At 29.5% G+C, this 13,499-nt stretch overlaps 1 protein-coding gene across 1 annotated transcript in view; it reads left to right on the forward strand.

Annotated features, from left to right (window-relative positions):
• LOC106679283 (agrin) overlaps positions 1–13,499 on the forward strand; it is a gene marked incomplete in the record, with an annotated part of 134,309 nt that overhangs the window by 118,041 nt on the left and 2,769 nt on the right. The window contains 13 exon segments of the mRNA XM_067053555.1: positions 2,851–3,064; positions 4,564–4,658; positions 4,813–4,933; positions 6,664–6,843; positions 7,128–7,239; positions 7,361–7,494; positions 7,667–7,819; positions 8,771–8,893; positions 10,051–10,188; positions 11,131–11,277; positions 11,541–11,671; positions 12,842–12,950; positions 13,352–13,499. Of these exon segments, the coding sequence (XP_066909656.1) occupies positions 2,851–3,064; positions 4,564–4,658; positions 4,813–4,933; positions 6,664–6,843; positions 7,128–7,239; positions 7,361–7,494; positions 7,667–7,819; positions 8,771–8,893; positions 10,051–10,188; positions 11,131–11,277; positions 11,541–11,671; positions 12,842–12,950; positions 13,352–13,499 (1,805 nt within the window).

Raw genomic sequence — 13,499 nt, forward strand, 5'->3', positions numbered from 1 at the left:
AATATAAACAGAGAGGGAAATTAGAAGCGAGAATTTAGAACAATAGTTAAATTAAATTTTATGAGTGTGAGAATGGTGCGGTTATTATCTACTAACCTCCACCAACTCTACATGGTATTACAATAATATTCAGAAAGTGCTACAATGAACTTGCAATGCTCTGCTTTAAAAATCGTATTAAGTAGGATAACCATTAATATTTAATCAAAACTTGAAACTCAATTGTCTATTTACAAAATTCTTTACAATGAAGAAATTGTCTTAAAAGTATAACGGTCAAATGAGAAAATCTTCATCGTTCAAATCTCGTCAAGAGGAGAAAAAAATTAGTTTTTCCACTCCAATATTCGATTATTTCAATGAAAACTAGGTACAATTACTTGTCAAAATTGAAGATTCTGTCAAGTATAATTAGGGGAATGAAAAATGGTAGCTGTTTCAAGATGCTAAAAAAAATAATTTTTCATTCGGACCTCCATTTCGTTAAAACTACTTACAACACTAGAAAACCTAATAGAATATTATTTAAAGTAATTTCCTTCGTTTTTAGTAATAAAGAGTCCTAACAGAATTTTTACGTTCAATAGTTCCTGCATATTCGATAGTTTTTATTAAAAACAACATTTCATAAAAAAAAATTACTGGAATAATAGTAGTTACTGACAAGCATCCATACTATCGAGGCAAGCCATGGTCAATCAGGGCCCTGTTTCATAATAAAGTACAAACTAATTCTATTAGTCTTGTAGATCTATCTTAATTCAATTACACAGACTTGTTCAATAGTAACTTGTACTTTAGTATTTTTTAATTCCCGTAATATCACTAATAGTCATCCCTATCATGAAAAAAAATAGTATTAGTATTATTACCACACTAGTTTCTACACTTGTACAATGAACTAATACTATTAGGCTTCATTATGAAACAGGGCCCAGGTTGTGACATTTCAGCACGGAAAAGGAGAATGAAACCAACATTTTTAGAACATTATATATAATTGTCTCAGTGCTTCTTAGTTATTACAAGTGGTATTGCTTGAAATAAAAAAAATTTCAATGCTCGAAGGGGCAGCTGCCCCCTCCTACCTCCCATCTGGGTACGGCCATGGTTAATGATTTTTTTCTGGGAAATATGCATCTCATGAACCATGAGATGTACAGATGCCTATTAATACTAAAATTAAAGCTATTTTAATGGCCCCATAAGTAGTTTATGACGTTTATCTTCATTGTAGTAGTTTTATGATATAATGAAAAAAAAATGAAAGTTTTTGTGATTTTCGAAAAAAAGTTCAATACCAAAAATGGCGAACATTTTGAAGATACCTTTTTAGGTTTCTTTATCATTTTTCCCTTTTATTGTTTAATATTTTGTATTTATTTATTGTTCATTATTGCTAACAAAGAGTACTGTTTATTGTTTTCAAATAAAAAATTAAAGATACTTAAGAGGAACTATTTTAATGGAGATTGGACCTAGCTGATATTAAAGATCACTTGATTGTACATTGACATGGCGATTTTAATCAAAATCGCTAAGATATTTTCGAGAAAATCGAAAAAAATGTGAAAAGTCTGTTCCATAAAGTTATACTTTCGGTCGATCTATTTTAATGAAAAAGTTTATGTCACTTCCCAGGCATATACCCCATAAATATATAATTTCAATTTCGTTTTTTTTTTTTTTGTTTTTTTTTCCAAACCCCTAAAATATATAAACTTATTAAGATAAGACAGTATATAATATAATGATACTGTAGATCTGCACTACTTCCTTTTACTACAGCAGAGCTTCATTCTAAGGAATGACTGAGTTTATATAATTAAATTGAGCTGGTGGTTCATTTCTGAGTTGTGTGAGGTGTTGGGGCACACCCCGATAGATTATACTATATATTTAACCTTACCTACAACATTTGATACTTCAGACTTCCGTTTTGAGCTGGCCATTTAACACACTCAGACACATAGACTATTTCGCGAGACTATGTTTTTTGGACTCAACATTAATTCCGATCTTGAGATTTGAGTTTTGTTGAGGTTGCTGGAACGAGGTACGGTAAGTATGTGGTGGTATCGGTGTCGATCAAAATCTTCCCGATTCAAAAATATTATTATTGTTCAATTTTAACTTTTACTGTAGTTCTGGCCGGATCAATCTCCAAATATAATCTTGACCTTACTATCGCTAGAATAGGTTGGCAAGGTACTACTTGATACTTGATTAATACTCCTTGTCTTTTGATATTTTTACAAAAATTCATACATGTTCCAATGTAAAAATAAGACCTTCTTTACGGTCCCCTATTTATAAAATAATAATAATAAAAACTTAGCTAACCCGAAGGTACGATACCGGTACAAATAACCGTTATCTACATAACTTATTAAATTACCTTATTGTAGTAATATTCTCAGTTTTCTTTTTTTTTTTTGGATTTTTTTAGCCCTGATGGAGCCCTGCAAAATGGGGAGAACGTCGGACATTAAAATAGTTTTAAACTATTTGTTCTTATTGTTTTGACCGCAACCCTGACCATCTACTTATATTTAAATCTTTACGGTCAACTATATATACATATATATAACCTGTATCTACATTCATCCAAACAATGATACCTGTCCAATCCCAAATTTACCAGACCAGTCTTGACGCAATCTTCCACCCACGCTTCGGTCTACCCCTCGGACATTTATGCGTCAGTTTAGCGTTTATTAAAATTTCAGGGATCCGTTCATTACTTACCCCTACAATCTCACATGCCCATCTTATTCGCCGAAATGCAACGATACCTACCTTACATGAATTATATTATTTTTTAACCCTAAATAATTTATGAATTTTACAGGTGCTGAAGGTCCATGCAAACAAAAGATGTGCCCACCGAATTCCAAGTGCGTAGAGACAGGAGACACGGCTAAATGTGAATGCAATGGGTGCCCTGGAGACTACGACCCGGTCTGTGGGTCAGATGGAGTATCTTATGGAAACGAATGCAAACTTCAGCGGCAGGCCTGCACCCACAACAAACCAATAAATGTCTTGTACAAAGGCCTCTGTAGTAAGTAAATTTTGCCTATTTTTTCATAGCAAACTTATTTACAGTATTTTTTTTAGCGAAATGAAATACTTACTAGCATTCAATAATTACTTCTGATATGTCAAAAAAAAAAAGAAAACTCTCAAACTCAAAAAAGACCTACCTGATGAATGTGGATGTAAATCATGATCATTGCATAATAGAAGATAACTTATGGTAAACATTAATAATAAAAGTTGATTATTTATTACATAAATTACTATGTAGGCCAACCCTGGTTAGAGTAGTATAGGCTACCTATGTACTTAACCAGGATTTAAAGTTAGTATGCTCCTAGACCAGGGATTTTGTGCCGCCCCTACTTCATACTGTCTGGTAAATTAATTACCTCAAGAAAACAATATAACAATTACATTAATCAATGAACTATATTAAAGAATTTTAAATTTAATACTTTTCTTAACTCATCCTTATCACTCTCTTTTTTAACTTAATTTTTTTTTTTTTTTTTTTTTTATGAAATTTTGTATCCCTAGCCCATAGTTGTGTACTTAGTGGTAAATTAAGACATGTTCTTACCATTGGTAAGTGGCAGAACATTTTTTGTTCAAATATAGTAATTTAATAAAATGGACCAATTTGAAGTACATTTCTGAATTTTAACTATATAGTTTTAATGGAAGAGTACTTAAAATATATTGGCTAATGTCTATATGATAAAAAAATATCTGTGTTTCTTTAATCAGTGTAGTCAGCTTATATTTATTCAAAATGTTTAGAAGATATTTCTAATAATTGCTTTCAGAAATTCGAGTAAATACCTTTAACTTATTTTTACCTAAACTTGTTTACAATATTTTTAGTTTAAAACCTTGGTTATAATATAAAATATAAGTTAAAAACATATCCAGCCAATCTTAAAGAAGTTAGAAAATGCTTCAAGCTAAATGGTCAAAAAAAGTAAAATATAGCATTAAGTTTTTTCTTGTTCATAATCTTGAGCAACTAAGTACCTATTAATAAGCGTGTTTACAAACAAGATTCCCAAATTTGTATGAAAATTAGCATATTACAATTATGATGAAGGAATTACCACTGAATGCTAAAAGGGAATTAATGATGACATTGATTTTTATTTAAGTCATCTCTCATGCAGAAACACTTTATTTCATTTTACCAGTAGAAATTTTACTACAATATCTTCTAGCATAAGAACTGCCTTATCTAGAATTCTGAGGATACGGCAGAATTGAGACTAGCCAAATTTTGTTTGAGGATATATTTTTAAATATTAATTTTAGATTAAGTACTTGCTATGCCTTGTGAAAAGAGGCAAAAGAACAGACTCAAAAATGATATTAGCATTTATGATTGTTTTTTTTTATTCAAAGAATAATCTTTTATCCTTTTTATTAAATGTTCAAACATTTAGTTATATTTTTTTATTTATCACATATTTATTAAATGATTTTCTTCTTTTTTTTATTTATTCATTATTTTTTTTTTTTGTGAACTTACAGATGGTTGTGAGAACAAAAAATGCGAGTTTTATGCTGTTTGCCAGATTGATTCTGGTGGTGAAGCCAACTGTGTTTGTCCGAGCAATTGTTCAGAGGTAACAAAAAACTTTTATATGCACATATTTGGGTAAATTATATCACTACTAAGAGGTTTTAATTTAAGTTTCTAGAATTAACACTGATATTCCCAATATATATTCTAACAATTAACGACTGATATGTATCAATAGCTGATTTATTTATTTTAAGGAAACAAATTCTGAAGAAGTTTGTGGCAGTGATAGAAAAACTTATTCCAATGAATGTGAATTGAAACAAGTATCTTGCAGAAACAAAATCCCAATTCGTGTCTCTAAGAGGGGACATTGTGGTGAGTTTTTTTTTAATACATACATTTTTATGTTAATATATGTAAACTTAACACTCCATTAGTCACACATCATCTGAGAGACGAGATAGGAACATTTTTGGTTCAATTCTGTAAACCTCAACTTCTACTATCCTCATAGCCTAACCTTGTCAAAAGAAAAAAAGTACACAAAGTACTGATTTCAACAGTGTGTGCAGTTTATGCTAAGGTGTACATTGCTCATTTATATTTGCAAATGGTTGTAGGAAAGAAAATACTGTTAAGTTAAAATACATTTTCTTAGCTAAAAAAAAAAAAAAATAAAAATCTGCACCGCTACAACCCATGAAGGCCCACGGGTTCATCACTACTTTGTAAGGAAGTACTATTTTTTGGAAGAAGGTGATTTGTTCAAGATTACGCTTAACTGCCAAATTTTTCCCTAATCAAGGGTACCCACTTTTCTTGTTAAAACAAGTATTATTTTTAATGAAATTATTATACTAACTTTTATTCCATTAAGTATTATGATAGTTGAATGTGTTCATTCAATATTTTATGCTTTAAACATTATGTTATATTACAGTCTTATTCTAGCCGATCAACTTCTTGGTTACTACGCCCTATCATCATTATCGCATATTATGTAACTTTTTCATGCCATTTTTTATAAAATATTTTATTGCTTTTATGATTATACTTTATTTCTGTAATTTTTAAAGCAATATTGTAAGTATAATTAGACCAATTGTAGGAAGATCCGGGTCAATCTTCTTCCAATCTAATTAGACCAAATAGAAGAGATATCTCATAGATGACATGTGACTAATTGTGCACCACAAGTGGGTGAAACTACTAGAGTGTTAAAGATAATACTTAAATAAACAAATCAGAAACAAGTACCAATTAAGTTTTTAGTTTTAGTGGCAACTTTTTCAGAGGATTCATTTTTATATATGTTGAAATAACAGATATTTAAACTATGGTTGGGCTCCCATGAGTCCAATGGTAGTCACATTTGATGTTTTAATATATGATACAGCTGGTATATCTTAGGGTACTTTACTTTTCAACATATATTGCTCTGAATTTCTCAACCATTTGAAACCCTAACAACTACATTCACTGATGAGCTATTCCAACAAGACAGAAAGAGGCCACTAAAGATTTTCAAACACTCTAATACCTGGCTGTCATATCTTATTGGGCCTGAAAATCTGGAATAGAGGAAAAAAATTAAATATTCAATGATGCCATTTACTATTTTTACACTTGAGCATAACTCTAGTCCTCAGGTGTTTTTCAGCATTATTACTACACCAGGTTCTGATAGATAGAGCAGAAGATAATGTCTAATTTTATTTTTATATGGTCAATGTTTTAATATTAATAAGATGAATATCTTGACAGAGATTGAACAAGAATGATAGTATGAAGAAGCTACAAAGGCAGTATAAACTTGATTGGAGCATATTTTTATTTGTTATAACTTATAATATACTTTTATAGAATTATATATACCAATTAGAACAATTACTGCCATAAAGTGTGATACTTTGATTGAATGGGGAATACAAAACAAAATTATTTGATCTAGAAAGGATGTTAATGTCTGCAAAATTTCATTGAGTGTAAACTGATAATTTTTGACTTAGGAAATCCATTCAGATTTAAATGAAGACCATTTCCTTTACTTATTATTATTAACAAAAATTATATCATATTATTACTAACAATTATTCATTTCTTAGATGAGTGTCCTACCGATTGTAGTTCAGCACCTACGGAGCAAGTTTGTGGGTCAGATTTGGTTACATATCCAAGTCAATGTGAACTACTAAAACATTCTTGTGAAACGCAAGACTCTGGTACTCGGGTTGAAGTATTGTTTTATGGTAGCTGCCAACATCGAGGAGCAATCCATATGTATAGTAAGTTCGATCAATTTAATTCAGTGCTTAATTACTTAGTCATGAAAAATTAGCATAAATTCACTTAATTAACATTTGGTCAGCTTACATTAGTTGATTAAAAATTTAAATCCCAACTTATTTCACTAATATTTTTGTTGATTTTACTGATAAATATATTATTTGTGAATAAGTTTATTAAATTTGTTTATGTTTGCTTCTTGATGGTTTCTTTATTAATACTAACATTCCTAATGGGTTTATCATGATTATTTATTTAATTAACATGTCCTTTTATTATCTAGCAACACCATTACCTGGTGGTCCTGATCCTGAAGAAGCCTGTCGTGGAGTCAGGTGCCAATTTTCTGCAACTTGTGAATTAGATCCTTCAGGTTATCCTAGATGTGCTTGCAGGTAGTTTATTATAACATTTTATGTAACTATTTACAGAGAAAATTTAATATATTGAGATAATCATACTCAATATACTATTTGTAATAAAAAAAAATTAAAATTTATCTTAAAATCATTTCAGATTTTCTTGTCCCCCTGGAGGTCAGCCTGTGTGTGGTTCTGACTTGGTACTTTATCAAAGTAAATGTGATATGGAAGCTGCAGCTTGTGCGAAACAGATTGAAATTAGGATCAGGCCATTAGATTTATGCCAAGGTTCTTTATTAAACTTGTTTAAGTGTTTTACTTACTATAAATATATGTTTCTTCATAAGTGCTATAAGGTTTAAATAAACATTGGTTTGATAAATAAATTTACTGTGTCTGTCAGAAAATTAGTAACAACAACAGCTCTTATAACTTGAATAAACCTTTTGATTTTTCTTAGGTATGGAAGTGAAACCATGTGGTGGTGACTCACCTCTTAGGGATCCAACAACTGGTGAAGACTTAGATTGTGGAAATGGACATAACAGGCAGGACTGTCCCTCTGATTATTATTGTCACCAGACACCTCAGTTCGCTAAATGCTGTCGTAAAGGTAATTATTTATCAAAAACAAACATTTTAAAACCAAATACCCAAGAAATGCATTTCTTTCTTTTTTCTGTAAATGAGTAAATGAGACATTTAATTTTAATAAATTTAAACTTGTTCAAACTGTATTTCCCTAAATCTTAATATTATTTATTATACTCTTCATCATATTTGCATAACCTTGTTATCCTTTTTTTTGTATATTAGTATTCTTATGTTCGTGTTTACCACAACATATGTTTTAGGATAAATACAAATTTACAATAGTAAAGTAAGCTCTGGTCATTTTTAACAAATTACCCTATTATTTTTAAATATATTATTTTAATCAACCAATTAACTTAATTCTTTTAAACGATTGGAAATAAATCAAAATAAACATATTTAAATAAATTGTCAGTTATCATAGAGTAATGGAATAAACAAAAACTGATTCATGAGCTGGTATAATGTTGTATAATAGAATTTTCAAATTCTTTAGCATATCCAAAGTATTATCTGACTTATTTTTTTATTAATGACAATCTTTCTATCACATTCAACGTTATTTCAATATTTAAACCAATATTATCATTGAGTCACACTACTGTTAAAGTAATAGTTTAATGTATGAAATGAAATTAAAAGCAGTGTAATAAAAACTTATAAAATACGTTATTCCAGCCAATGATACAACTCTTGATTGTGCAAAGGCTTGCTGTTATTTCAATTATTACTGGACCTTTACTGCTGTAGTAATATCTACTTAAGTGACCTTATTTATTTTTTTAGAACTAGATATACTTAAATACCTTGTTTAAATATGTTTATGTATAACAATTACATCATTGGAAATGTAGAAATATATGTAAAATAATGACATCACTTTTTTTTTAACCATTCAACATGTTCTTATTGTTCCTAAAAAATGATATTGTTTAAAAAAATATTTTTGAATCTTTTATTTAATCTCTAGAATCAGGAGTCTACTTGAAGGATTGTGCAGACAGCTGGTTTGGCTGCTGCCCAGATGGTAAAACACCAGCTCAAGGGCCAGATAATGAAGGCTGTCCGTCAATGTGTGGTTGTAATAAAATAGGTAAGTAATCTTATTCATGATATGTATTATTTATTTATTTAGATGATATAAAATGTAATGATAAAACAAATTAAATATCAGTTTAATTATCAAATCAGTCCATTTAATTATCTATATCCTATGTAATAAATTTAATTTAGTTACTAAATTATTGTTAGATGAACCAGGCACTTTTTACTTACCTCAAGGTTCTTTCAAATTATTTTGGAACCCCCAATAACCGATTAACCATCACTAAGGACCTCCACAGTCGAGCACGACCTGTTAGATCCTCCTAGATTACATCAATGACCTATTGCAAAGCAGTGAAAATCACCAATACTCCCATCTCTTATCATCATTCACCTTCAATAAATATGTAGCATTTTCTTATAATGGTGTATGGTGTTAAAAAAAGATCTGATAGGTCTCTAGCACATTTCTAAAAAATTATCCATATTTTTATTTATTCGTCATTTATAAGTACTGCTTTTAATTTGATGATCTCAATATAATGGACAGTGAGTATGATTACAAATTTGAATATTTAATTATGGAAGGAGAAACAGATTCAGATAGGAACAAAAAAAAAAACTAATAACTTGTAAAATAGGAAAAAAAAACCATTGTAAGGAATCATTAGCTAGCTATTAATCACTGGATTAAACCTTCATAATTAATTCCCCTAGGAGCAAGTAAGGAAAAAGCCCTAGAAAGTGTATTTTAATTCAAATTCATATGAGGTCATGGTCTTCTCAGGTCATTGTGCGCCCCAGGTTTATTTTCAACTACGAGTTCCAGCAGGAGAGCCAGTTATTTTGGAGTGCATAAAAGAATATACAACCACTATTAATTTAACTTATTTATTAGATAAAAGTTGTAATGCAATTCGAAAAAATGATAATTTTAATATATAATGAATTTTAATTTTTTAGTCTAGTTTAAAAAAATCTTTAGATGCACAATTTGATTTATATTCAGTTGTTTTATTATTTTTTATTTAACTTATTGTTTTCTTAGCAATTTACCGATTTAATTATTTCTTTTTACCGCCGGTCAAGTGTGGTTCTACTGTACCAAGTGTTGATTTCTACCTAGTGAAATAATTTTATAATTAGCCTAAACCTGTCTTATGACTTAATTAAAAATCTTGTATTCATAAATTTTATCTCATTCAGGTTCATACTCAGACTGGTGTGATAAGGAGACTGGAGCTTGTGAGTGCAGACCTGGTGTAGGTGGTCCTAAATGTGATAGATGTGAGCCAGGCTACTGGGGCTTACCGAAAATATCGTCTGGATATAAAGGATGTTTGCGTAAGAGCACTTAATATTCATTGATACTTTTATTTGTTTATTATTTTCTTCAGTATGTTATACATTTCTAGAAATTTGTTAGTACCTGGTATTTGTTCATTTAGCTCACTATACAATTTAAGATATTACACATTATTATATAAAAAGATCCACTTTAGTTAGTAATCCTTTGATACAAAGACTCATCTGTAAAATGAAAACTTTTAACAACTTAACAAAGAGGAACTGATATATCTGATTTGCAAACTATTTTGAGATAAAAAAAATATAGTATAATTCATAATCATAAGCATAGAGCAACTTTTAAAAGGCATATTAGATGATACTTATTTTTCAGTGAACAGAAGTTATCTTATCAATATTTTGATATTTGGGGTAGAAAAAGAATATAAATCATCAAATAGAGAAAACGTTTCTTCAAAATCCGAAACATTATTATATATATTAAAAAAATAAATTGGAAGTACTGTGCTAAGTTCATATTCAAATTTAATAAAAACCAAATTATCCAGGTTATTTAACTCTTAACTGGTGATGTGGAGTCCCCGGGACTCTAGCAAGTATATGCTTGCTACCATTGTATAGCATTCAATAACTTTCCTGTTTGTTGATCTGACAGATGCTCAGTCAATATTAGTTTCTGATTCATATAGAACAAAGCTCATGAATGGCTCTTGGAGGTCACAGGGACTCACTCCATTAGCTGAGCCTATTATAAGATTTGTTATTATGCCTCATACAAAACTATACCAATGTTAATGTTTTAATGAGTGCTTATTTAAAGATGTAAACATTTTTTTGCCTAGAATTTTTCTAAATTCATATATTTCAGGTCATTTTTTCAATATAATTTATTCTCAGGAAAAATAAAAATAAAATAATCTAGTTAAATTATTATTAAGTCAATACTCATTAAATTAATATCTTGATTTTTGTGTTTAGCTTGTGGTTGTTCCCTATTTGGATCCGTTAGAGAAGACTGTGAACAAATGACAGGCCGTTGTATTTGTAAAACTGGTGTTTCTGGACACAAGTGTGATATGTGCCCAATTAGTGGGCAAATCCTCACACCTGCAGGATGTGTTCAAGGTTGGTCCAACATTATCTGTAATCAATAACAGTTAGATATCAAAATTATATTTTAAAATACTTTATAGCAGTTATTATTATTCTTCAATTTGTAATATTAGTTTTGTCCATTTTCATTGAATTAATTGAAAATGCATGTTTTTGGTTCAGGTAATTTTTTAAAACATACAGTCATGAATAAAAAAAAAAAAAACCTTTCTATTATTAACCACACCAGTTAAGCCTAATATGAAAATTAGTTATATTGTTTATCTGATTTTCAGCCGATGTTACCACACCTGTTCCAACCTCCTGCTCACAGCTGATTTGTTACTTTGGGGCAGTTTGTGAAGAAAGAGGTGGAAAGGCAAGCTGTGTTTGCACAGCGACTTGTCCTAATCATGACAAGCAACAGGTATATATATTTCTCTGTTACTTAAATTATCCTTTACAATAAGGAACAATAAACATTTTCTGTTCTTAAAACAAAATGTAAAAAAAAAAATTTAATTTAAAATGACATAACTCGAAATTAAATCAATGTTTATGCTATTGAGAAACTGTATTCTGATATAGTTAGATATTGATTGATAAGATAGAGATAATAAAATAGTGTGATAAAGCAGTAAAGAAGAAAATTAAGTCATCACCACATTTTCCTTTGGCTATCGATACATTCCTGTATGAAAAAATATCATTAATTAAAATTTAAATTAAGTTTTGATTCAATGAAAATGCACAAAGGTGATAACTTCAACATCAGAGAAAAACAACATTAAAATATAAGAAAATTCTCCAATATCGCATCACGTTATATATTGTACCTTTAATGGTCTTCAATAACTTTTAATATAGTTTTATATAATATAAATATAAACATAATTTTAAATTTTCTATAAATTCTATTGTTGGAAAGTAAAAGATCCCAAGAAGGCATATTGATCATCATCAGAGAAGTTCAGAACAGAAGAGGAATATGCAAAATTAGAAGTGGGGCCATTTTGGAATCCATGTGGCTAAAGTATAATAAACACATATTTTATTAACTATAAAATCATACAATAAATTGTTGTAAACTTTGATGTGGAAATAAATAATAAGCACTGACTTATAAAAATTTCTTATTTTATAATTATTGACATAATTGTGAAACTATATTTTCTTACAATATAATTGTATACATAACAATCACATGACACTTAATACACTGACTCCTTCATATATGGAAAACCTCTTCAGCTGTTACTATCGATAATCGATACAAAATCACTACATAGAGTGTAAATACCTTCTTGGGCAGTGCAATGGTCTAGTGCTGCTAGTGGAGCCTTCAGGGCCATTTATTACGTTTATCAGTCAATTCAGTGATGTGCTGTGTTTGAGGAATGTATAGCTTGTGCATCTCAAATGTTGTTTTTGATATATTAGTATATGCCGAATTAATGTGTTATATTCTGCTGTATTATTCCTTATGATTAACAATAGGTGCACTGTTGGTACGTTCCTAGGAATACTATAAAGCTTAGGGAAAATATATTTAAAATTTAAGCCAATTAAAATATTAATTTTAATTAAACTTTCTTAGGTTGTTTGTGGAAGTGATGGTCAAACTTATGGGTCAGAATGTCAGCTCAAGCTGTATGCGTGCAAGTATCAGAAAGACATTGCTGTTCAGTCTCTTGGTCCTTGTAAAGGTATGTTTCAAAGTATTTAAAATTTATATTTAGTTTTAATTTAAGGAAATAGTTTAACAAAGAATGACAGTTACTTATAGTTATTAATATTTGATGATTTATTTTTTAATTTGTCATGGATATGTTTAATATTACCAATTTTTAGTTGTATTTAAATAATTCTTTTGATATAATATATAATAATACAGAAGTCTTGGGCATACAAACTGAGTGATTTCATAAATTTCACATTGAGTGATTTCATAAATTTCATGAAATCCATATTAATTTTTAGCTTACTTTAACAGAAAGTTTGTAACCGTAGCCATCCACTTGATTTTGTGCCCAAGACTATAAATTATTTAAATGATAAATATTCCCATACAGAAGTTAAAATTATGTGATAGTTTACTTCCATAAAGGTGAGGAAACTATTGGTGGGACAGAAGGACCTGTGCGTCGATGGACCTCTTACAGCCAGTACACATTACCTGATGACATAGCTTCTCCACTATCCAAGTCCACACGGCATCTTCTTACTGACAAATATCACCTACCAGGAAGAAACCG

Source organism: Halyomorpha halys, unplaced genomic scaffold, assembly GCF_000696795.3.
Source record: "Halyomorpha halys isolate HHAL.00 unplaced genomic scaffold, Hhal_1.1 Scaffold191.1, whole genome shotgun sequence".
In the NCBI taxonomy this organism is placed as follows: domain Eukaryota; kingdom Metazoa; phylum Arthropoda; class Insecta; order Hemiptera; family Pentatomidae; genus Halyomorpha; species Halyomorpha halys.